The sequence below is a fragment of the Pseudorca crassidens genome, chromosome 17 (assembly GCF_039906515.1).
Source record: "Pseudorca crassidens isolate mPseCra1 chromosome 17, mPseCra1.hap1, whole genome shotgun sequence".
NCBI lineage: Eukaryota > Metazoa > Chordata > Mammalia > Artiodactyla > Delphinidae > Pseudorca > Pseudorca crassidens.
The window spans coordinates 39,134,165-39,160,884 of record NC_090312.1 but is presented as its reverse complement, the minus strand read 5'-3'; the positions used below and the strand labels follow the sequence as shown (position 1 = coordinate 39,160,884).

Below are 26,720 nucleotides of genomic sequence, written 5' to 3'. Positions count from 1 at the left end.
ACAATCGCCTCCTCCCCTCCCCAGAGATTTCGCGATGATTCAGATGAGCCCTCCCAGGCCTTCGCCCTCTCTCTCCCTGACATCATCCCTGTCGCTGCTGAAGCCCTTTTCCTCTCTGCCTTTCCCACCCTCTCCACCTTCTCCCTACCTGGCTCCTTCCTTGTCTCTGTCCTCTTCTGCGTCCTTGCTGTCCCCACCCTGGCTCCTTCCCCCAGTGAGCGGCTCGCTTTCCTTTCCAGGCTTGCGCTCTGCAGCCTCGGGAGCGGCCGCGCGAAGTCGGAGGAACTGGTGCTGAGGCAGCGGTTCGCGCGGGATCCGGACTCGGGGACCCAAGCCCGCGCGGAGCTGGGACAGGGGGCCAAGCTCGCCCGCCGGGCGCCCTCCTGCCCGCGATGGGCTGCTCCAGCAGCGCCCTCAACAAGGCCGGCGACGGCATCAGGCCCCGCAGCGGTGAGCAGGGGACCCGGCCCCACCCCCGCCCGGGCCTCGGGCTTCGGGTCGTTTGCTCCCCGGGTGTCCGTCAGGTGCGTCTCGTGCCCAGGCGGCCCGGCAGGGGGCAGCTCCTCCCTGAGTATGCGAGTGGAACCCGGAGCGGCGCTGCTGTGCCCCAGGATGCGGCGGTTCCCGCGCGCTCCGCCGCGCACGTTGCCCCCCGCGAGAGCCCAGGCGTGGGAAGGCCCTGCTGGGGGGTGTGAGCGCGGGGAGTTCGCCTTAAATCCCTAACGCGGTCAGCCACGGCGTTCTCTTCAACAGAGGCGGAATTTCCTCAATTGATGATAACTGCTGTTAATCTCTTAAACGTACGAGATTTCAGATTACTCCATCAAATAGGTTCCTGCACTTTTTTTTTTGCGGTACGCGGGCCTCTCACTGTTGTGGCCTCTCCCGTTGCGGAGCACAGGCTCCGGACGCGCAGGCTCAGCGGCCGTGGCTCACGGGCCCAGCCGCTCCGCGGCACGTGGCATCCTCCCGGACCGGGCACGAACCCGTGTCCCCTGCATCGGCAGGCGGACTCTCAACCACTGCGCCATTAGGGAAGCCCCGGTTCCTGCACTTTTAAAGAGGTCAGATACATTTTCCTCTATCCTTGACTTAAGTATTTCTTGACGAATATGCATGTGATAAAAAAAAAGTGGTCTTCACTGAATCCTATATAGAAATTCAACATGTTATCTAAGTGTCTACTGTATAACAGCCGGGTGCTTGGCTAGATGCTGAAGGTATTCAATGTAAGTGACCCTACTCTTGGGGGTTGAGGTTGGAAGAGACAGACAACAAACAAGTTAAACAAATGATTGTAGGGAATGTTACTCTTGGGGAGGGACAGAAGTGTCCAACGGATGGAAGGGTTTTTTAATCCTCTCAGAAAAGAATGAGTAACCTTGTCTTTTTTTTTTTTTTTAGTAACCTTGTTTTAAAAAACATTTTATCGCCAGTATAAATAGCCATCCACATGAGTCACACCGTTTCATTTTTTATTCATGCTTTCATTGCTGTTCTAAGTTTTCGCAGATGTTGTTCTGAAAGAAGTGTTAAAACAAGTAACAACCAGTTGCATAGAAAATCAATTAAGACACTGCATAAATTGCTCAATGCACATCTCGAATCCATCAACAGGTGTATTTTGCTTCTGATCCTCAGACAGTACTCTCTTGTAATCGGATACTATTGTATGTTCATTAGCATTTCAACTCCATGGTCTTGGAGACCCCATAAATAATTCATTCCTGTTTCTGTAGCTCACAACTTCCTTAAATTCCGTATACAACCCTAAGCCTGTGTTTATGTGCTTTTAGATAAAAATAGTCCAAGGTTATTAAATGTCCCCTACATGCATTTACTCACTGTACTCCCAGTGCTTAACGATGCTTGGCACGTGATTGTTGAATGAATTACTTCATTTAATCCTTATAACAATGCTTTGACTAAGTATTATGATCATCCCCATTTTACAGAGAAGAGTAAATAGTTTGTCCGAGGTTGCGGGGCTCCTTGAGAGTCAGAGCTGGGCTTTGAACTCAGTACTGTGATTCTAGAACTTGACCTTTCATCTGTTCTTTTCCTCCTTAAACCAGTTTGTGATAACTAGATTTAAACCTGTTTTTGTCTCAAATCACTCTGGTTCCCCATTAGGTGTGTGGTCATCCACTATGCAAACAACAAAAGAAATATAGTAAAGTATAATAGAGTATTTATTATAATTTAATAAATTTAATTTAATAGTATAATAGAGTTTATTATAGAAATATTATAGTACATGCACATAATATATTCATATGATATAAATATAATAAATATTATCACAAGTAAAATATTTATCCCTAAGTATGAGTCAGTAAAATATGAAGTTTATATTTGCTTCCAAGTTTAAACTAGGAATATTTGGAGGACACTTAGCCTTAGAGATATTTTCAGCAGCTACATAGATGTAGAGAAGTTTCCTGTGCCCTCCCATAGAGCTACAGATAATCTTCATATCATAAGAGATTCTTTTAAAATTCACAATATCAACCTTAGAACTCCATGAGTTAAAGCTAAAATACATCAACTAGCCTGTAGACTGGATTTCTGTTTGTACAGTTCCGCCTAACAATTTTCTGTAACTGGCTTAAGAACTGTTATACATAGTGCAGTATTAGCCTAGAAGCAAAAGCATCATAAAATAATGGCTTGGACTAGATTACCTCTAAGATCTCTTACAGCTCTAAAATCCTGTAACACTAAAATATGGAGGTATAATACTTATTTTCTGGGCTCCAACGAATCAGATAGTTACTACTGGTCAGGTAGCTGTTAGGCTGAATAGGAATAGTCCATACTATTGATTGCATGCAGACATTTGCTCTGACCCATCAGACACCGAATCCCACTGAGCTGCTTTCCATCACCTCCAAAAGATGACTCACTAGGGAAAGAGATGTGGGGGGGAGGGGACGAGGACAGAGGTAGAGACTGGCCTCTGGTGTAAATAATTATCCAGTGCTACTCAAAGTGCAGAACAGAGCCTAGTAAGTGGTAGTCACACATAGATTTTTACTGAATGCCCTGAAATGTGTGAGAAAAGAGGCTTTTCTTTTCCAAAGGACAACTAGACAGATTGAATTTGGAATTTCTTGTGTTCATGGAAGCATGTTCTACATATTAGGACAATTTTTATTCCTTTCAGTGCCTTGAGGAGCTGATGAGTCTGAACACAGAGATTCTGTTGACTTCATAGACATTAATGGACCCAAAGGTTTCCAGGTCTTTGGCATCTGAACCTTCCTCCCTGTGCTACCAGCCCCCTGCCTCTAGGTGTGATTACTGTTCCACTCTTTCCTAATATAAATGCCATCCTTTTCTGGCAGACTTCTTCCTGAGATTTTATAGCTTAAGCAACAATGTGGACAGAGTAAACAGATGGTAATTATTGACAAATTCTTTGCTAGGTTAATGTGTACATTTCCACTGACAGCTGTAATCATGTGTTTGTTCTTATCTGAACTCTCACTAGCTGCTTGGAGTCCACACTGCCTAGGTAATAGGAAGAGGGTTGAATTTCACAGTTATGTGAATTGATCTTTGTACTGTAGAAATACCTTCAGTCATCAACCAATATTTTCACACAGTGACATTTCAGTCCTAAGTAGACAAACACTTCTTTGTAATTGAAGAACAAACATCATTAGCATTAAAATGAGTTTTATAGGCTTTTCTGGCATACACATATTATATAAATGGGATCACTTTCATTCAAGTGCTAGAAGTCTCTGGACTGAGTCTTGTATGTCTTTGTGTCACCTCTAGAGCTTGGCACAGAGAATGCTCAGTAAGTCTTTGTGGTGGGCCTGATTATTACATACAGCTAATTATAATGGAATATAAGAACTATGTGCGTGGTTCAAAAAATTGAAAACATTTGAAAAATGCGTACAGTGAAAAGTATACCTCCCACCCTAGCTCCACCATCTGCTTAGTTCCAATCACAGCCATGGGTAAATACTTTTATTAGGTTTTCTTTTTTTTTTTTGTATATTGTTCCAAAGTTTCTTTATATACTGCAAATATTATTTCCCTCTCCCATCTTTATTCATAAAATATAGTGTATTATACCCATAATTCTTTACCTTGTTCTTTCAGCTAAAAATATGGAGCTCTTTCTATAATCTCTCTATAATATAGAGTACTTCTTTCTCCTTTTTTACCCTCGTTTAAGAATCCGTTGTGTAATTTATTTACCCAGACCGCCAGCAAGGGGCATTTGATTTGTTTCCAGTCTTTTCCATTGCAAACAAGCCTGCAGTGAATTCCTTTACACATACATCATTTTGAAAGTATGCAAGCATAACTGTAAGACCATTTCCCAGAGGTGGCATTACTAGGTCAAAGGGTATGCACATTTATAATTTTGAGAGCTAACTGCCTAAATGCTTTCCATAAGGGTTGTACCAAATTACACTCTCATCAACAACATAATACATCTTTTTCTAAAATTGAAGGCTTTTGACATTAGTGCAACCTCATCAAAACATGAACATGGAGCAGAAATCAGGAGACAAGGTAGGAGCACCCAGTTCGTTTCAGATACTTTAGCTCATAATCTCATGTAATCCCCATAAGAGCCTTAGTTTCACCAAGTACAGCTAGAAAACTGCAGCTTAGGGAGGATAGGTAACTTGCCCAAGGTCTCAGAGCTAGTAAGTGATGGACCTGGGGCTTAAGCCCAATGTGTGTGCCTCCAAAGCTCTTGTTCTTTTCACAAACTCCAGTTCCATCTGGGTCCTGTCCTGGTTCTGCTAGAACTCGTCATGTGGCTGTCCACGAAGGAGAAATGCAATCCATATCTCTTGAGGGGGTGGTTGGGTAAATGGATGGACTGATGGAGATGGGAATTCAGGGGGATGAGAGTACTACTGGAAAAAGCAGAGGGAGAGTAGGCATCAGGACCCATGGAATAACAAAGACTGGAAGGTAACATTGGCCGAGATGGACTTGAGAAGACAGGGTTGGGTTGTGAAGAGACTCTCCTAGTCATGCAGGAAAAGATCAACACAGCAAAACAAAGCTTTATTGTGTTCTATGAAATCATTCTTCTGTAAGATTGCTGCACATTCCAGCTCACATGTACACTTTCACTCTTTCCCTTTTGTGTTAATGTTTTACAACATCAAGTTTAAAATAAAAAACGAATACTTGTGAGGGTTCCTGAAAGGCTCACCAAAACTGATTAAAAAAACCATCAAACTTGGCCAGGCTTCGAATCCCGGTGTATATAAGTGTAGGTAGTACAGGTAATGATTTTGTTTTTTTAAAGCGAAATATCAGAATATAGCTCTCCAAGTGAGTGTTAATGTCAGGGAAGTATCATGATGGCCTCAGAAGCTTCCTTACAGTCCCGGAGCTGTTGCTGTCGTTCACATTCCTTAAACCCTTCCTTGGGAATTGCCATCAGGTGCTAGAGATCATTCTTTTGTGTGTATTCAAGGGTGTCAGAGCTTCATCCCTTTAAGGATGAAGATTGCGGGGGGGGGAACCCCAAAAATCCAAACCATAAAGCCTCACATTGTTTTTAACAGCTAAAACGCCGTAGGCATTACGCTTTATGAAGGTGAGTGAAATAAGCCAGGTGGTGCTAGCGTACTCAGAAACAAGGGTGGTCATGAGATGGAGAAAAGAAAGGGCAACCTGTGTCATGGGGTCAAGTTCAGCTGACACTATTTTCTTCTCTGTGGAAGGGCCCAAGGGGCTGTAGGGTCCCCAGGACTACTGGACTGGGCTCTGGTGACGTGGTGACTGTGTGGCCGTAGCCCCACATCCAAGAGAGATGACCCTCTTTTCTCAGACGACACAATCAACAGTCTTCGGGCCTCTCCTCCAGCCTGGCTTTTCTAATAAGACAAAAGCCCCCGAGGCCTGATAACATGCTCTTTATTCCTACCAAACCCTTCTCGACTTTCAAATCTGTATGGCTTTACCTGCTTTGAGATGAGCAGATTCATATTAGGCCCGTTTAGATAAGTGACAGGTCCAAATGAACATTAAGTAGGAGAGGCAAGATGTATAAAGATACAAGAAGCATCATGACATCTCTGCCCTATCTATATATTTTCCAGGTCACCGAAAGTCACATTTCATTTATATACAATTTACTCTATGGCCATGACAGTATAATTCAAAGTGGACATCAAAATAGCACCAATTAACATCGCGTAAGACAGATAAGTATAAAATGAACTTGACTTCATAGGCTAAAGATTGAAATGACTCTCAGTCAAGAGGCTGCTCAACAAGGCTTCTCTACGACCTGAGCCCCCAGCCTCGGCCTGCTCCTTTGTGGCTGTTCCAACTTCCTCTCCCCCAGGTCCCCCCATGCCAGGCCCCTGGGGGTCAGTGATAGACCTGCTTCCTCTTCACTAAAAGAAAGGCCCTTGCGATCTGCTTTCTTCCCCTACAGTCATAAGGATGTACCATCAAATCAAGTTTTTTTTTTTCCTATCAATTAATTGTCTGCCTCTTTCACCAGGACACTCATTCGGGGACAATACTTTTTCAAGCCTGTAATGTGTTTGTCTTTATACTCAGTGAAAAGGCCCTTTCTGCTTTCTTCAATAAGCAGCTTTTCTTTAAAACCCAGTCCTAAAGGGTCCCTGCAGGATGAGAACATTCCACCCTTTGCAGACCGCCCTGCTTCATCTATCTTCTCAGCCTTGCCCAGCTAATGCTGCTCTAGTCTATTTTTGGTGACAGAAATACATTTGTCCCTGTGCTGTATGTATCAGAGCTTCCCAGCCTGTGAGCATGGGATCCAGTGTGCCAGCCTTCCTCCCAGCCTCTAGGGAGGCAGGGTCGGGATGGTCCGAGCCCTCTGGGTACAGCTTTCTCCATGTGCCCCGTGTGCTGCACAAATACCATATTCTATGTGTGCTTGTGACATTAAAGAGATGGGAAGCCCTGGGCTAGGCCTTCCAACTGCTCTATTGCTTTCACTAGTAGTTTCTCTTACTGAGAGAGAACATTTGCCTTCAGCCATCCCACTGAGGACCTCTGTTGAAATGTCCTCCCCAAACCCCCCTCCTTGCTTCTTTCTCACTGTCATTGGTAATGATAAGGAACTTTTTTCCCCTCCTTATTCTTATCCTTTTCCATTTTCCTAAGACTGATAGGAACTGCATAGTTTCCTTTGGCTAATCTCCTTTTCCTTTGTTTGCCCTGGAGTAGCCTCTACAGACTAGATGGTTTTTTGTTTTTCTTTAATTTATTTTTATTTTTGGTTGCATTGGGTCTTCGTTGCTGCGCTCAGCTTTCTCTAGTTGCGGTGTGCGGGGCCTACTCTTCGTTGTGGTGCGCGGGTTTCTCATTGCGGTGGCTTCTCTTGTTGCGGAGCACGGGCTCTAGGCGTGCCAGCTTCAGTAGTTGTGGCACATGGGCTCAGTAGTTGTGGCTCGCGGGCTCTAGAGCGCTGGCTCAGTAGTTGTGGTGCACGGGCTTAGTTGCTCTGCGACGTGTGGGATCTTCCCAGAGCAGGGCTCGAACCCATGTCCCCTGCATTGGCAGGCGGATTCTTAACCACTGTGCCACCAGGGAAGTCCTTTACGGACTAGATGGTTGTGAGAGGCTATAATCACCTGTACACCTTGAATTAGTGTGTGTGTGTTTGTGTGTGTGTGTGAGAGAGAGAAAGAGGTGGGGGGCACACGTGAAAGCGAGAATTTCAACATACTAAGAGACAGTATAGAGTTCCAATTTAAAATGTGGGTCTGGAGTTGACTGTCTGGGTCTAAATCATGGTTCAGGATCATTTATTAGTTGTGTGACTTTGAGCCACTCAACCTCTTTATGCCTCAGTGATGTCATCTGTAAAGTAGGATTAACAGTAGTTCCTATTTCATAGAGTTGTTCTGAGGAATAAATGATTTAATACTGTAGTGTACCTATAGCACACTAATGGAACTAAATGGAACCTAAATATTGCCTACACCAGGGATTGGCAAACTGGCCTGCTGGCCAAACCAGCCCACCACCTGTTTTTGTAAATAAAGTTTTATTGTAACACAGACATGCCCATTCACTTACACATCGTCTAAGGCTGCTTTCTCACTACAATGACAGATGACAGAGTTGAGTAGTTGCAATAATGACCCTATGCCTGGCAAAGCTGAAAATATTTACCATCTGTCAGTCCCTTGACAGAAAAAAATTTGCTGACCCCTGGCTTAGAATATTGTCTAGTAAGTCCTCAAAAAAAATGATCAGTTAATATCAATTTTAGTAAATCTCAATTTTTATTGCTTTTCCAAGATCAAGTTTTGTTTTTTCCCTCAAGATCAAGGTCTAGATCTGAATCTGTTGATTTTCTGAGCTTTTTTTCTTTTTAGTAAATGTGTTAAAGGAAAGTGACAAAAATACTGTCAGTAATAGCACAAGTGGTACAAAAATATTCAAAAACCACAAAAGCGGTTACGTGAATGGCCCAAGTTTTATGAACATTTTTCTAAGGCTTCTAGAGCTTATTTTGCTAGGTTACTTGCTCCTGTACTTTTGCTACTATAATTTTTAAAAAAGAGACTTGATTTTAGAATTGTTTTAGATTTACAGAAAAATTATGAAGATAGTACAGAAAGTTCCCATATAGTCCACATCCACTTTCCCCTATTATTAACATCTTACATTAGTAGGGTACATTTGTCACAAGAAATTAACCAAGCTTGATATATTATTATGAACCAAAGTCCATACTTTATTTATTTTTAAATTTACTTAATTTATTAATTTGTTTATTTTTTGGCTGCGTTGGGTCTTCCTTGCTGTGCGTGGGCTTTCTCTGCTTGCAGTGAGCAGGCTTCTCATTGCAGTGGCTTCTCTTGTTGTGGCGCATGGGCTTAGTTGCTCCGCAGCATGTGGGATCTTCCCGGACCAGGGCTCGAACCTGTGTCCCTGCATTGACAGGCGGATTCTTAACCACTGCGCCACCAGGGAAGCCCCCCCTCACTTCCCTTAATGTGATCTGTACTAACCATGGCAGCAAAGTCATCTGAATTGCATGTGGATCCCTAACCTGAGAGAGCAGTAGCAGCGGTCAGCTGAAAGACCTGGGCTCACAATCCTACTTGGTCTGCCCACTGCTTTTTCTGGGGGGCTCTCAGGGTACACTAACCACCCAGACTTGAGGTCCAAATGTCTGGTGTGACTCTGACTGCTCTGTTGCAAAATTTAAGTATTCCATCCCAGCCACAGACTTGCTAACTGCTAATGGGAATACTCCCTTCTTGAGCACAGACACCTGCTCTTGGCCGCAGGCACTTTTGTACTCTGCACCGTGATGGAGTGAGGCACAGACACAGTGGCCTCAGAGACAGAGCCGGGAGAACAGCCACCAATATGAGCACCGGTGGAGCCGCTTGCTCAGAGCCCTTAGAGAGCGAGGCGCAGCGAGTATTAACCTTCCTTTCAGATGAGAAATTAGAAGACCTCTTTGTCTTTTAGCCAAGGTGGAGGCTTAGCAAACCCAGTCAGTTCTGGGACATGAGGAAGCTTGAGAAAAATCTTGCTCCCCGGTATGGAGCTCACTTAGATCAGCTCTGGCCCTTGCTTCATTGCTGCAGCAATATACTCACCTCATCTCTTGTGTTGCCATGGCATGCTAGCATGAGGACAGAGACCATACCCAATGTTTAAAGATGGGCAGCACTGCCTGCGGAGAACACGGGACACCCACACCCATCAGTTCTGTGTGTTTGTCATCCACTTTAGTCTCTCCTAACTAATTCCATCATGCCTTTCCCTGATAAACCCAGAGTGCTCCCATAGATAAGCTAACTATCTGGGGATCTTATTAAAAATACTGATTTTGGTTCAGTGGATCTGGGCGTGGGCCTGTGAGTCAACACTAAAACAAAACCCAAAAACCTCCCAGGTAATACTGATGGTGCAGGTTCTGGAACCACAATTTGCTTTAAAGCGCCTAAATCTTCAAAGTAGGATCACACTTCCTTTGGCTCACATCTGAGCTCTGCTACTCCGAACTGTGCACCCTTCCCGGATAAATGTTCCTAATCTTTCTGTGCCGTATTTCCTCAACTATATAATGGAGATAATAATGGACTTACCTTGTGGAGTTGTTGGGAAGATTGAATGAGATAATCCCTGTAAAGGTCTAGGCACAGTGCCTCAATAAATGTTAGCCACTCTTGTTCCTAGTGAAGCATCATGGGCGAGGCCTGTTTAGGTTGGTGAAGTGTCACAATTTATACATGTCAGAGACATAATCTTCACTTTCTCTCTCTTTTTCCTTGTTCACTGACGAGTCTTTGATTTTGTAGACTGGATTTCTGCTCAAATGTTGGATTCCCATGTGCCAATAATGACCATCAATCAATGAAACTTGCCTTTTTTAGTACAAATACTGTGGATAATTTTTAAAATGTTTTATGCAATCACTGTAAAATACCTTTTTTGAAATAAGAGTTTATCTGATGGGAGTCTAGAAGAAACCAAAGAAAATGAAACTAGAAAATCATATCTGAAGGTGGTGACTATTTGTTATGTTTGATGACTGGCTCTGTAGCTCTTCAATGTCAGCCTCTCCCCTAGGCAGAAGCCCCCCATCTCCATGTGTACTTATTAAGTATTCCAGAAGTATCTTTCCAACTACATGTTCTTGTTACTCTGTAGTTAAATTTCAAAATTAGATTTACCTTCAAACTTTATTGCATTTACCTTGTGATATCAAAACTAATTTTAGGGACTTCCCTGGTGGCGCAGTGGTTGGGAATCCGCCTGCCAATGCAGGGGACACGGGTTTGATCCTTGGTCCGGGAAGATCCCACATGCCGCAGAGCAGCTAAGCCCGTGTGGCACAACTACTGAGCCTGAGCTCTAGAGCCTGCGAGTCACAACTACTGAGCTTGCATGCCACAGCTACTGACTCCTCTGCGCGCCTAGAGCCCGTGCTCCACAACAAGAGAAGCCACCGCAATGAGAAGCCCGTGCGCCGCAGCAAAGAGTAACCCATTACCTAGAAATGGTGGCAGCAAGGGAAAATACCAGGATGCCCTTTCTCATTGATTCTCTAGAAAACTCAGCAGACAATCCAGTGAGGTCTTTGGGATGGCTGATATGCCCCAGCCATGGATTAGGAAATATTGACCTCAAGTTTTTCTCCTTGCTGGGTAGAAACTTTTCATTTTTGATTAGGGTAATGAACTGAGTAAAAAAGCTTCCACCATAATGTGAATTTCAGGTATGTTAGTTCTGGTTCTAATCCCTTCTGTAATGTTGCCTAGTATTTAATTTCTTTGTGTGCCTATCACAATGGTGCTTGCAACAAGGGTTGTGTTAGTTCAGCTGTCACAACAAATTTGTGCAGGGATCAATTTACAACAGAATCAAGAGAGATAATGAGCACCGAAGGATTAGGCCCAGAGCAGTGTATGATTTGATAAAATGTAGGGTTCAGAAAACAGTCACATCCTTAAACAACTTCGGGTGTGGAAACAATGCATCTGTCCACAATATTTATTACATAATAATACAGATTAGGCATAAAATGTCTCCTGTTTTTGAACAAAAGATCTCACTGCTTTTCAAGTTAGAGTGCTAGAAGAAATGGTGTAGAACCTTCTTCCACCTCAAGGAGTTATCCTGGGGATTCACAAAACCACGTGGACAGAGTGTGGAGACCCTTGGGTAAGAGGTCGTGCGTAGGTACCAAGCTGTGCTTAATATGGGAAGTAGCTATTATTTGAAAATCCTTGCAGACAGTAAAGTCTAGGATGGCGAGGACCAGATCTTCCTTGTTAACTGCTGTAACCCTTGTGCTTAGCCCAGAGCAGGCATATAGTAGGCACTTGATCAATACTTGATGAATAAATGAAATTAAAGCCAACAAACAGAATGAAACATATTTGTTTATATAAAAGCTAACAGTGGCCTTTATTAATGCCAGTCAAATCTGGTCAAATCATGGCTGACATGAATACTACTTCACTCTCTATCAACAATCATGATTTAAAACTTACCGTTAGTAAGAACAGAATTTTATAGGTCAACAGTGACAACTTTACAGTGTTTAGGGGACTGTTTATCCAAGCTCTTTAATGTTGCAGTTCATTCTTTCTGTTGCTAAATTAGCTATAATTTATTGACTACTACTGGGCTACTGCTAACCCACAGAGGACCTTTATGAAATCAGAAAACGCTGCCCTTCCCACCCCTGATGCATGCAACCTTGCTGGTGCACACAGGCTGGAGTTCATCTCTCCCTTGCCCCTTCAGCGGGACACACCCCATGCACTGAGAAACCTGCAGAGCCGTTGGCTGCGTCCCTGTTTACTGAGTACCTTCTCATGTCACATACCATGTTGAGTAATCACACACATATCACCTCAGAATTATCAATGATCCTAACAAGCCTGAAAGGCAAAGATAATATCCCCATTTGATAGATAAGGAAACCAGGTCCAGAGAGTTTCGTAACTTGTCCGTGTTGCACAGTTAAGTAAATGATGGGATAAGGGGTCACACTGAACATCAGAACAGTCTGGAATGCCCTGCTCCAGCTGAAGAGGAAGGAGCCCAGATGGATCCCCAAATTGTACTTCCCTCAGCAGCTGGGGATAAAAACATTCCGAAGCATAAGAAAGGAAGTTTTGTGGTGACTGTAGTCTTTAGTATTGTGTCCTCTGAGAGAGGGTTTGAAACAACCATTTGTTTTCCAACCCTTTTCATGTATTGACTCTGATCTTTCTTTTTTTCTGAATAGGCTCAGAGAAAGGTACCAGTATTAGGATGAATGGAATTACCTTCCCTTTCTGTGTGTCCACCACGGTCTCTTCCTTGCTAGGGCTGGCAGGTGAAGTGTAACGCTTTCCATGGCTAGCTTGCTTGGGTTCAGGGGGTGCCAGTCGCTGTGCTGGTGTTTTCCAGGTATTGACTCGTGTAATCCTCACAACAGCTCGACCGCTCCTCTTCCCACTCTACAGGTGATGAAACTGAGGCACAAAGAGGCTTAACAAGGCTAGTAAGTGGAAGAATGAGGATTCCAACCTAGTACATTGGAGGTGTCATTTTCAAGATCATAAGATCTCTGTCCTCCCTTTTAGAGCAGATTACTCTCTTCTATCACATAGGAAAAAGAACTACTGAGTGATTAGTGAGGAGTTATTAACTCCAAAATACATTTATTTCAAAATTCAGAGTGCAGTTAATCAACATGAATTACACAATGAGTGTGTCACTACACTTTTCGCATTTTCTCTAATTTTTGGTGATCATTTTAAAGATGTTTTAGCTTTTGGGGCTACCTCAGAAAAATGTTAGAGACAGTGACTTCTTTTGTAATATTTCCCAGCTTGGTTGACTATTTTCAGGTTACAGTATAAGAATATTATATGTTGAGGACATTTCTCTACTTCACGTATGCCAGTAAGATTAGAAAAAGTATATAAGAATGAAAATCGATACTGTGATCATGGGCATCAACGTTCTAGTTATGGCAAAAATTGATAGATCCTTTGGAAACTTAAGACACCATTTGTGTATAAATAAATTTTCACAAAGCTTTTGGTTTTAGGGGAAAAATACTTGACTTAGCCTGATAGCATAATATATTTTTCAAAATATAAAATTGAGTGGCTATGATTTGGGTGTGTCAACACGTTTTTTCCTTCAAGCTTTCTGCTCTAGAAGAATGATGACGATCGAATGCACCCACAGCTGGCACAGCTGGATGAAAATCATTCGTCTCATTTAACTGACAGTACTGATCACTGTAATAACTATTTTAGCAGAAAATATAATTCGGCAGACATCTGTGATTAGCATAATAATACATTTCCTTGTCAATTCCCTAACGCAGCCATCGCCTAAACATCCTTTGTGTGGTATCTAAATGAATTATCTTGTCATAATGAATTTCTTTATAGACCTGAGAAATTGCTTCTGTTAAGTTGCCTTCTGTGCTATTAATTTGAAGGCTTCGTGCATAATGAGGCTGGAGGGGGAGGCGAAGGCTAGCCCTCCTCCCAGCTCTGGACCCCAGGCCCACAGCCTGTGTCCTGTGTCTCACAAAATCCTCTCTGAACTCTGCTTCTCCGGCTTCGGGCTCTAATTCCTTTCCACTGGGGGATTCAAACACAGTCGCAGAGGTAGGGTGGGAGACTATTTGATGTGAATAAATGTATTAAAAAGAGAAACAATTGGCAGTGAAATGAAGTAATGAGAATGCATAAACTAAGGACGTGAAGATCCATGACAGTTACTAACTCGGGAAAAACAAACTAAAACTTATTTACACAAGTAATAGTTTACTACATGGCTCAGTTCTTCGTAGCAGACATATTAATTATGTGTACATATAACTGAATATCGATATAACCCAAATTACAACATGATTACTATTGTATTTTATTTTTTTAAAAATATTTATTTATTCATGTATTTGGCTGCATCGGGCCTTAGTTGCGGCATGTGGGATCTTTGTTGCGGCATGCGGGATATTCCATTGCAGCGTGCAGGCTCCAGCGTGTACAGGCTAAGTTGCCCCACGGCACGTGGGATCTTAGTCCCCCGAGCAGGGATCGAACCCACGTCCCCTGCATTGGAAGGCGGATTTTTAACCACTGGAACACCTGGGAAGTTTCATGATTACTATCTTAAATCATTACTAATATGCAATTACTGAATTGAAAGGAAATGTGAATGTGTAATGGGAGAGGGTGAAGGATGATGGAGGTGCGGAAAAAAAGAGCTAAGTCTTTATTTTCTATAGTGGGAGTTAGTTGAAATACCCAAACTAAAAAATAATGAAGTAGCAATTCACTTAAAGATACAGGAAAAAAAAGTATCCCTCCCAGACAGCTAAATTTGACCCTAGAGAAGGGGAAAAGAGAGAGCAGACCTGAGTCTTAGTTGTATGTCTTAACTTACATTAAATAAGCAGGTAACTCTTTAAACGATATGCATATATAGCTGGGGTCAGGGGTAACTTAGGGAAAAAAAGAACAAGAAAAGATGAAAAATTATCTTTGGGGAAAAAAAGGTAGAAGAGGAAATATATCACCTAGAGGCCCATTTTAACATGCTGGTTTATTTTCTTCCAGTATCTCCCCCTCTGTTTGCTTTTCCTGTCTTTCTCCTTTCCAATGATCAACATTGCTATAATCATACTGTATGTAAAATTGATAGCTAACTTATTGAGCACATAGTTGCACAGCAGACCTTGTGCTAATATACACTTTATATCCATTATTTTATTTGATTAACCCAACTGGGAGTGCTGATTTTTTAACTTATTATATAATAATTATTTTATTATTTTAGCATATGGTCTTCATTATCATCTTTTTCATGGCACAATAATATTCCACCCAATGGATTATTGATCTTTCCCCCAAATTATTAGACTTTTAAGTTGTTTTCCAGATTTTGCTGTTATAAAGAATACTGGGATGATATACTTTCCCCCAGAGCATTTCCCTGAAGTTTCTGCTTTTAGGGTAAATTTCCAGAAGTAGGATCACTGGGTCAAAGAGTATAAACATGTTGCCACGTTGCTTTCTTAAATTGTCCAGAGGGCACTTATGCATTCATTGTTTAATGTGATATGATGCCTCTTGCAACTCTGACGTAGGTAGGAGAGACAGATTCACTGCCATTTTTATAGATATGATTATTGGGAGCTAAGTTCCCAAGGTCACACAGTTGGCGGAAGAGCCAGAATTAAAATGCATGTTTCCCAACTCTTTCTTGATTTCTCTTCTAACCAGGACCCCCAAATGAAATGAAACTCAGGCTGGACTGTGCCTGCCACTTTCTCTCCCAGACATCTTAGTTTTGACCTAGTGGGGCTTCTCTGTCATGGGACCCTTTCCTTTCACTGAGGGCCATTCTGCTTTAGGGGGAAGGTAAGACCTCTCTAGCAGCCCAAGGACCACTTCTTGGGCTATAAAATCTTCTACCAAGCCTAAGGAGGAGAAAGGGTGGGGCAGAGGAAAGAGCATGAGGAAACAAAGGGTACTAAATTAGAATATGGAACTGGAGTCATGAGAAGGTGCACAAGGAACAAACAGGAAAAAAACCTGTGATTTTGGGGGATCTTCATGCTTAAGACTAGGTATCTGAGCTGAAAACACTAAAGAGATTTGACTTAGGGCATGTTAGGGTCATGGTATGGCCTCTCTGTTCTCAACTGTACTGTACCCAGGACTGTCTTGAACTGTTAAATCTACTTCTTGATAGCAATACACTTTCTCAGGATAGAAACTAAACAAGAATTTGTATTTTTTTCTTTTCAAATGAATGATAAAAAGTAACTTCAAATATGTATTTTTCAACCACAGAAGAAAGTGAGTCCTGCTTTGTCCAACCAAAACCACGCACACTGGGAAGGGAATCTACTTTATATGGCAAGGTACAAAACGAAAGCCTTCCTCGACTAGAAAAGCTCAAGATTTCAGCTGTGTCTACAGCTAATGGTGTTAAATCCCTCCATGAACAGCCCCTGGCAAAGGATGCTGCAGACCCACCAGGATCCACAGAGGAAACTCAGCCTCTTAAGGGACTGAAGGAGTCTGGGTCACCTCAGCCAGGTGGCAAAGATGATACTCCAGGAGCAGGAGAAAAGAAGAAGGACGTGGAAGCAGTGACAGAGGCTCAGCCTTTTAAAGGAAACGCTGAGACCGAAGCTTTAGGAGCAGAAGCTAAGAGTCAACCTTTGAGGACAGCGGGAGAGAGGGACTCTCCTGGAGCAGTGGAAGGTACTGAGAATCCACAAGCTGCCGGAGAGATGACACCCCTAGGAACAGCTAAGAAAATTCCACCTCTGGAAGCAGCTAGAGAGCTACAATCTCAAGAAGCTATGGGGACGGATGAACAGTCCCAACTCCCAGAAACAGTTCCCAAGGAGACGGAATCTCCAGAAATATTGGAAGGAAGTCAGCTTGTGGAAACAGCTGAAAAGCAGCTACTTCAAGAAACGCTGGGAGAAGATGACCAGTCCCAACTTCTAGAGATGATTCCCAGAGAGAATGGAACACCAGAAGTATCAGACAGAAGCCAGCTTATGGAAACAGCTGTCAAGGATGATTCGCTCCATAAAACTCCTGAAGGTCCAGGAAACATGGAGCAGATCCAACCTGAAAGAATAGTTGGAAACATGGAACATCCAGCAGAAATTCTAGAGACAGGGGCAAATGTGGAAACGGTCAGGAATATTCATGCTAACGAAGAGGACCAACACGTTGAAGGTAAAAGTCATGCTGTCACAGATTCAGGTTGTTTAGGTGTGCTCCATAAAAGATCATCTCTGGGGGACAGGGGTGGCTGACACAGTCCCTCTAGTCTCTGTTTCAGTGGTTGAAGTTCATTTGACCCAAACCCAAAAGGATTCCATACTTGAAAAACAGGCATTTGACTTTCTGGCACAAATTTTCTAAAGCATAGTCTGTGTCCAGATTTGTAACCTAGAGCTTCATTGTTGAATAAAATGGAATATTGAAGGAATGTTAAATTTCTGAATTTTTCCGAGTTCACTCTTCATCAGGCCCCATGTATGGCATGAGGATACAAGTTAAAGATGGTCAGTGGAGGAACTGACATTTTAATGAAAGAACACACAAATAATGACTCTTAGAGTGTCATTTTCATCTTTCCACTTTTTTTTTTTTTTTTTTTTTTTTTTTGCGGTACGTGGGCCTCTCACCATTGTGGCCTCTCCCACTGGGGAGCACAGTCTCCGGACGCGCAGGCCCAGCGGCCATGGCCCACGGGCCCAGCCGCTCCGCGGCATGCGGGATCCTCCTGGACCGGGGCATGAACCCGTGTCCCGTGCATCGGCAGGCGGACTCTCAACCACTGTGCCACCAGGGAAGCCCCATCTTTGCACTCTTATCCTTAGAAAATTACTGTCAGCCTGCTCCTGTCCTCCTATAGTCTTTTTATCTTTATTAGAAGACTAGAGAAATGTATTACGTCTTAGCAAATGGTGTTTTTTTTTGATGTACTTTACCAGTATAAAGCAAATGGTATCTATACTGTTCTTTATTGGAGTTATAATAAAAAAAATCTTCTAGGGCAGGTTTTACATTTTAGTAAATTTTGGCTTCACCCTACAGTATAATTAAGTGAAACATTCATCTGTTTTTTAATTCTCTCATTAGTTAATGCAGCAGTTTTTGAGTGTCTAATCATCTGCTAGCTGCAGGAATAATGGGTTACTCCCTGTTCTCAAGGGGCTCACAGTCTAGCAGGGAGAAGGCAGAATTTAAACAAAATACTACAGTCTACTGAGGTAAGTGCTTTAGTGAAGGTATATAAAAGTGCTTTGGGAATAACAAGGGAGAAGCAAGTAAAGGTATATATTTGTTAGATCAGGGTTAGCAAACTCAAGTCTTTAGGGCCTAGGATAATGACAGCGGGTGAAGTGAGGGGCATATGTAATGCTGTGGGAAGCCCCGGGCACCTTGGTTAACAGGAGCACCATCCTATCAAAAGAGGCAGCTGCTTCTGGGCTCCACTCAAAGCACGGGGACCAGTGTTGCCCAAAGTGACTTCTTAGGGAAAAATTTGTATGTGCAATGGCCAGGCTTTTAAATGTTTAAACTCTTTAAAAGTTCAATGATTGTTTTCTTTAAACACCAGAATGACCAAACAAGACGCTTTCTGGGCACCCATAGAACACATTTTGAATTAAATACAAATGGAATTTTCTATTTGTAATATGTTCTACTGTCTTTCTTGGGTAATTCTGCATCCTGATTTTATATAAGAAAATGCGAAGACTCGGAAATGGTAAGTGACATGGGCCACTCCGAGGATCTGCGAGACCCAGGGCAAATGCCTTTCTTGACACCACCAGAGAAACTTACTGTCTAGACCTAAAGAGCAAGAGCTGCCCGCCTTGGAAACCAGCTGCGGGGCACTTTGTTGCTAATGCTAAACAAGTATCTCTTAATGTCACCTTTGATTACTTTTCCAGGTGAAACAGGAGAAAAGGTTGAAACAGACGTGGAGAATGAGAAAGTAAGTGAAGGGGCTGAAACAAAAGAAGAAGAAACGGGAGAAGCTGTGGGTCTTTCAGCAGCCCCGTATATAGGTATGGTGATGGAAGGGTGAACGGACACAGCGTATTATAACAGAGAAGACAGAAAGCGGCAGTGAAGTTTGTGGTTACAGATCTTATCTTTCAACATCTACGTGTTTTATACAAGGAGTGTGGTTATCATGTTCTTGATTACATTGTTCCATAAAACTGCTAAGCTGTGAACAGTTTTTCTAGCTACTTACAATTCAAAACTACAAAAAAAAAGACGAAAAATACAATAGCTAGAGCCAATACCAACTAGGGTATATGTTCGTTTAAGAGTGTGAGGGTGTTTTCTCCACTGTGGCAATGGGTCCATTCAGTGTAGAAAATAAGACCCTAAAAGAAAGTATAAACCTTTAAGTATAAGTGGCCGGAGAAAGGAGTTAGCAGATTTTAGGGAGCTCATGATAATAAAGTCATACAGTTGGAATTAGGATGGAGTAAGAATGATCAACAATAACCGGGCAAACTATACGTAGTATTTCTTTCCTATCACAGAATTTAGAGCTGGTGGGAACCTGGGAAAGTATGTCATCTAATTACCTTCTCACCTTAAGTCTATCTACTACCATACATCCTTATTGATCGTGGTGTATTAAATATGGTAACCAAATTCTTCGTAAAGGAATGCAGACTCTGGTGCTGTTATAAGATTAGGCATTTTCACAATGAAAGGTTATACATGTTTTATGTGCCATTTTGAATCGTCTAGTGATTTTATACTTATGTGAGGTGTTTCAATTGGTGTTATCCTTTTGACTGACATTAAAGGTATTTTAAATTAACTGACTTTTAAATATATTTCAGAGGCAACAAACAGCAAGAATTAAAACCTAGATTTGTTGCCTATGTGGAGTCTATTCCTTGGGCCCTATTTTTTTTTTTTAAGATTACTCTGATTTAATATTAGGCTTTAGATGTGGAAAAGAGCTGAAAAATCAGGATTTAAAAACCATTTATACTATTTCCTTTGTGTTAAAATGATACACCACAGAAAGTCCCTTTTCAAGTATTCCTCCAAAGTTGCAAGGGATTTTGGTAAACGATGATATGTGAATAATAATAATGGTAGCAATCTTGCCCACCAATGAGTGCCTTGTGTTTATGAATATCAGGATAGAGTTATATTCTGGAAACATTTTATATCTTTATCTTATTTGTACATATGTGGTTTAAAGATAACTGCTCAGATGAATTAACTAGACTATTTTTACTTTAGCTTCTATATTAAACTGACTATTAAGATGATGTAATTAATTTTAAGAATATAGGATAGAGGGAAGAATTATCATCCTTACTCTGATTTTAATGTTAGTGTATGTTTCTGACTTTAAAGAGTTGAGGTAGCCAACAAGAGGAGTTACTTGAGTAGGTGACTTCATCCTTCCTGCAAAGTATAGAAGCTGGGTTGTGATTTGATTGAGAACAAGGATTGTTTTATGTGTCTGAATTCATGCATTTAGCTCTTTTAATGGGACATGATAGGTGCTTGATAAGTGTTTGTCTAATCAATAAATGAATAATAAATACCAAGTGTTCCCATTTACACTTAATTCATTAAAAAAGAATATAGGGCTTCCCTGGTGGTGCAGTGGTTGAGAGTCCGCCTGCCGATGCAGGGGACACGGGTTCGTGCCCCGGTCCGGGAAGATCCCACATGCGCGGAGCGGCTGGGCCCGTGAGCCATGGCCGCTGAGTCTGCGCGTTCGCAGCCTGTGCTCCGCAACGGGGGAGGCCACAGCAGTGAGAGGCCCGTGTACTGCGAGAAAAAAACAAAACAAACAAACAAAAAAACCAATATAGAATTCTTTATATATTGAATTTGAAATATGAATTTGTGTGACACTAATATTTTCATTCCAAAGCTGCTCAAGCTTAGTAAGACTATATATTTAGGGTAGTTCCAAAAACAGTAATAATTTGGGGTCAGAAAGTTACATAACTCAGAACTGCTATAACATCTTTCAAGCTACATTTTGTAATCCAAAGGTGTTTTTCCTGACCCAAAGGTATTTTTATATAGATATCTAGTAAATAGAAAATGTCAGAGCTTAGTGTAAAGTATGATCACCTTAAAAAGTGATTGTACTTTGCATCAAGTACTCAAATAGTAGGATTCATTTACTTAACAGGCATAAAGGTCCATTCTCCATTGTGTGGATTTAAAAAAAAATCTCTAACATATGTTAAAGAGACCTCTATTCAGAGCTCATTCTTGAAAGAAGTCTTTCTCAAAAGCATTATTATATAGTTGTAATGTAAAAGTTTTAAAATTACTTACTAATACCATTATTTTCCATAATAACTAAAATCATTTATTCTCAGAAAAATTTGGAAATTTGTATACATTTCTGATACTTTCTATACTTTTGTCTTTGGTCTTTAATGTGGTTACTAAGACATTTTTAGAAATTATTCTTTTAGATAATATTAATAACTTTGTAATTCAAAACCTATAAAGAAAATTGAAATGTTCCATAATATTTGAATATTCCAAAATTAAAACGTTTCATCTAAATAATCTGCTAATTTATTTTTTTAAACAAAATTAAAGTAATAAGTGCCTGTAGTAAAACTCAAATAATAAAGAAAGGTATAAAATGGGAAGTAAAGTTGTTCCTCCCATATCCTTTTGTCCCTCTATGAAAAGATGATAAAGCTTCTTGTGTTTACTTTCATAAGAAGGTAATGTAGGGACTTCCCTGGTGGTCCAGGGGTTAAGACTCCACACTCCCAATGCAGGGGGCCTGGGTTCGATCCCTGGTCAGGGAAGTACATCCCACAGGCATGCCGCAACTAAGAGTCCACCTGCCACAACTAAGAGCCCATATGCCTCAGCTAAAAGAGCCCACATGCTGCAACTAAGACCCAGAACAGCCAAATAAATAAATTTTTAAAAAGGGTGATGTATAAGCCAGGCTATGTGGATATGCTAAAACAGAAGTGTATGCTTACACATCCACATTTTAAAACACAAATGACAGGCTTCCCTGGTGGCGTAGTTGTTAAGACTCTGCCTGCCCATGCAGGGGACATGGGTTCGAGCCCCGGTCTAGGAAGATCCCACATGCCGCAGAGCAGCTAAGCCCATGCACCACAACTACTGAAGCCCGCGTGCCACAACTGCTGAAGCCCGCGCGCCTAGAGCCCATGCTCCGCAACAAGAGAAGCCACCACAATGAGAAGCCTGCACACTGCAACGACGAGTAACCCCTGCTGGCCACAACTAGAGAAAACTCCCACTCAGCAACAAGACCCAACGTAGCCATAAATAAATTAATTAATTAAGAAAAAAACCCACGAATCACTATTTTGTCCTTACATTGTGAAAAAGTGCATGTAAAACCACGAATCCATCCTTTCCACTGCTAGAAGTTTTTTCTTTTGCCTAAAACTGGTATATAGACTTAGCATATCAAAGTGCATTCTAAGTCCCCAGACTCTGAGAGGAGTTTATCAATTTTGCTTCCAGATTCAAAATGCACAAGTTGAATAAGGCTTGAGCTATTTATAATGAATTAATAGAAAAAACTACCATCAGGGCTGGATTTTCAAATTCCAGTGGCCGTACAACCACTTTTTAACCTAGTTTTGTGATCTATTAAGATGATTGCAGAATTCTCTGTATCTAGCTGGGAAGGAAATGGTGAACGAACGATTCACCAGTTGGTATCCCCATTAGGGCGTGAACGTTGGCGTTTACTGATAGAGGGTGCCAGTTGCAAATCTGGGAAATTCCAAACCAGACTCCAAAACTCTTGGCCAGATGTGCTCTGTACCATCACTTGATACCAAGCAGGGCCCTGTGGGGCTCCTGGGCACAAAGACTTTCTGTGTCCCCCATTTCTGTGATTACAGGAAACAGCCTTCATTCAGCCTCCATGACCTTCCCTGAGTTCCAATAGGCAGATTCAAGCAGTTGTTAATTAGGGAAGGAAGGGGATGCGAGACCTGGGAGAAACAAACAGTCAAGAGCAGCCTTGGGGCAAGGCTCTGTTTCCCCATCAACCGAGGCACACAACAATATCTTTGAGCTATTTTGCAGATACCGAAACCCCCTCCAGGTGGGAGAAGTTAACGATTAAGGACGGTATGCTGCCCACAAGCATGTAGACCCCAGACCAGTTGGACCTGAAGGTTGATGATGCCGACTCTTACCTCACCACCAACCCATCAGAACAATGTCCATGAGCTGATCACACTGTCTTTGAACAATTACTATAAAACTTCTCACTATCTTCTCCAAGTGAGGACACATAGTATTTTCAGGCAGGAGCCTGCTGTGTTCCCCTTTGCCTGGCAAAGTAATAAAGCTATCCTTTTCTACTTCACCCAAAACTCTGCCTCCAAGATTTGATTTGGCACCGGTGTACAGAGAAGCTGAGCTTTCTGCATCACTCCTGGGGGACCCACAGGATAGGAGTGTGCGGCCAACATGTGACCTCATTGCTTTTTCCATTTCAGCTTTGCAGTAAGAGTCCTAGCATAGCTAATAGCCTTTGAGCAGTCAAAAGTCAGCAATGTGAACATCATAAAGCCATTCATGTAGCCTAGTGCATCTGTTGGGTGAAAGGAGAATGATCCTCTAATAGCAAGGCATGGCTGTGTCTGAAAAGTTGAAAGCATTTGCTCACAAGGTATCATTTAATCTAAAACTTTGTCAGCTCCTCTTGTCCCCAGAGCTTATAAAGTTAACGAGTGAGATTCGTTGTAATCTCAAGGTTTTAATTGCAGAATCAGTGTAATCTCAGAGAACTGTTGACAGGTGTGGAATTTCTCTTTTCAGTTCTTGTTACTTTCAGCAAAAGTTAAGGAATTCCGTGTCAGTGTTAACCCATATGGAGTCAAACTGGAGACCTTCAGCTTTACTTCAGAAATACCACCCAGCAAATGTGTTGGCCAATAGTTGAGATACTGCAAGCTAACAACCATATCGTTACTTCTGCGCCTAATGAAAGAAGTCTCCAGACATCAGCCAGGCTTTAATAACTTTTGAAGGTCGAAGAGGGGCCAGTCTGTATTATGTTAATCTAAATTACCCTTTCTGTTTAATAATGTGCAACTGACATGAATAAACATATAACTCTATCCACTACTGGGACAGAGATCTGCAAGCCTCACCAGTTTCCAGAAAAAGAGTTCTGAGAAACCAGTTAGGGACAATAATTTTGGTTTGAAATCTGCCTCATTTTTTTTTTCCTTGTAAAATATAGGTAGTTCTCAAACTTTTCTTAATAAAATAAAAGTAACTGTAGCAAAACATAATTCATGCTATCATATAAATTTATGAAAAAAGTAATGCATAGTATACTGAATCAATTTATGTGACCCTGATTCCAAACACTTAAAAAAAAATATTCAGTGATAAAGAGAAGAGGCTCTCCACAGCAGCTGTACTGTTGTAGAGGGGCTTTGGGCTGGGAGGGAGTTTCAGCCCCAGCACCTCACTAGGAAGACACCAGGCCCAAAGGTGAACTCATAGCAGTCCACTGTGAAAACAAATGAAAAGTTTATTTCAGCTAGTGGTTATTTAGTGGATCAGTATGGATTTGCTTCAAGTTTTCTGCATATCAGAGCTTTGTTAAAAAGTGTTGTTGTTGTTGGTTTTTTTTGGTAAAAACACTGCTTCTAAGTACTTGTATATGACACAGTGATTATTTAGGTAATAATTGCAAGGAAGAACTCCTTTACTATTAAAATAATACTTTTTTCTTAGTAAAAAATGAATACATGTTCATGGTAGAAACTTCAGAAAATATAAACTTTAAAAAGAGGAAATCTAACATTACACATAATACAATCAGGGATTATTATTTTTTTAGTGTTGCAATAGCAAGTTAGCCAAAGCACAACTATTATTAGAACTTTATGTCTGTTGAACCGCTGAGCATAGCACTTCTGGATTTTCCTCACTGGAATCTATTGGAGATAGCAGGTTACAGAGAATGTTCCAATAATCCTTGCTATATTAGTAAATATTGATTAGTGTTACAGAGAGAGCAACTATGCCCAAGTATATTAGCACTTAGCTGACCACAGTTTATGATAACTAATTTTTTGATATCTTAGGAAAAAACACTGAAACTAAAAATTTTATTTGAAATTATTGTTAAAGCTTTCTAACTGTTGACCAAATGTCAGTGAAAAGATTGTAAGCTCTTTAGAGAGCAGGAAAAGTGCCCTACAGGGCCTAGTACAAATTTTGCGCTCTAAATGCTTGTTGATGATACATGCTCTTTATTCTTGTATAATCATGATAATTTCCTCAGAACTGAATATAATTGGCTATAGGGAAAATATGGCCAACATTTTTATAAAATTATTTTGTACTGCTGGTTCAATATTTACAATTTTGATTGAATGTTATTAGAAATAAAGTGTTTGAAAGCTTTTCTCTGTATTTATGTGAATTTTTGTTATAGAAACATATTACTTTTGACTCATTGTGTCCTTCAGAAAGAAAAGCATTTTTTAAATTACCCACTCCCACAAAGGTAAGGAGTATGACAACAGCAGGGAAATATGGATGACTCTTTAGACATTTTATGATCACTTATTTAATGATAACACACTTCAAAGAGATTGCTATTTCTTTATGTTTGAAAGGTTAACGTGCAATGTGTTCCTCTTCACGTTTAACAAAATCATGATTCTCCTTGTGGCAAGAAGACTCAAAATCCCAACCCAGTCGCTAACAAACCAGCTTGGATATCAGCACTTTATTTCCAGCTTTCTCATGGTAGGGTTAGAATTTGAAGTCATGACCTATCTGTAACTATGCCCCTCAGACCCTGACTGGCCAGAGTAGTATCTGATTTCCTGACTACAGTGACTGGTTTAGGAATGCGTCCCTATCCTGGGCTGGACCAATCAGAGGCTTCTCTGAGACTCTCCTGCCAGAGATATCAGGAAATGATGTCTTTCTGCTGGGTTAGTACCTTGGTGGTCTCTCTCTACCTTGGCGGCCCTGCAGCATCTTCCCCTAAGAGACAGATGGAGCCGGGAGGTTTCTGGAACACACATGCTTAAAGCCAGCTGTACTCTGGATTTCTCTGTTACATGAGCCTATGAACTCCTCTTTTTCTCCACTTATACTAGTTGAGTTGGGTTTCTGTCACATCCAAATAAGAGTCTTAATGTTAAAAGTAGAAAGAAGTGTCATAAATGAGCTGAAGAAAATATTAAATATAAGAGCAGAAATTAATGCTAAAGAAAAGAAAGGTAATAGAAAGAATCAAACGAGCCAAAAAATGGTTCTGTAAATAGATTAATAAAATTGATAAACTTCTGGGCAAGACTGATTAAAAAACAATAGAAGCACAAATAAACTATATTAGATGAAATGAAGGCCCTTGAATACAGATGCAAGAGATTAAAAAGGTGAAACTTAGATGAAGTGTGCAAGTTCTACGACAATGTAAATGACCCCAAACTGAAGGAAAGACTAGAAAATCTGAATGTTCCTGTTACCATGAAACAAACTGAATCAGTAATTTAAAATTTTTTCCCAAAGAAAATACCAAGCCCCAACAGTTTTATAGGTAAACGCCATCAAACATTCAAGGATAGATATTTACAACCATAAACTCTTTTATAAAAGAAAAAAGCCAGGGCTTCCCTGGTGGTGCAGTGGTTGAGAGTCTGCCTGCCGATGCAGGGG

General features: G+C 41.3%; 1 protein-coding gene across 3 annotated transcripts; it reads left to right on the top strand.

The window, feature by feature from the left end:
* On the top strand, positions 1–25,460 carry ERICH5 (glutamate rich 5). 3 transcript variants are annotated; one of them, XM_067711676.1, is made up of 4 exons: positions 1–450; positions 16,317–17,222; positions 18,953–18,996; positions 22,090–25,460. In XM_067711676.1, exons 1-4 carry the CDS (start codon positions 393–395, stop codon positions 22,114–22,116), a joined length of 1,035 nt encoding a protein of 344 aa, XP_067567777.1. In that variant the 5' UTR covers positions 1–392; the 3' UTR covers positions 22,117–25,460. The 3 variants fall into 3 exon arrangements, with proteins under 3 accessions (XP_067567777.1, XP_067567776.1, XP_067567775.1); XM_067711675.1 differs by having other exon boundaries at positions 2–450; positions 18,953–19,069; positions 23,847–25,460; XM_067711674.1 differs by having other exon boundaries at positions 2–450; positions 18,953–19,069.
* The last annotated feature ends 1,260 nt before the right edge of the window (positions 25,461–26,720 follow it).

Excerpts from the sequence above, each read along its gene's own strand:
- ERICH5 (XM_067711674.1), top strand. The coding sequence starts at position 393 with ATGGGCTGCTCCAGCAGCGCCCTCAACAAGGCCGGCGACGGCATCAGG. Across the intron at positions 451-16,316 it reads CGGCATCAGGCCCCGCAGCG|AAGAAAGTGAGTCCTGCTTT; the intron begins GTGAGCAGGGGA and ends TTTCAACCACAG. Across the intron at positions 19,070-22,089 it reads TTCAGCAGCCCCGTATATAG|GGGACATGGGTTCGAGCCCC; the intron begins GTATGGTGATGG and ends CTGCCCATGCAG.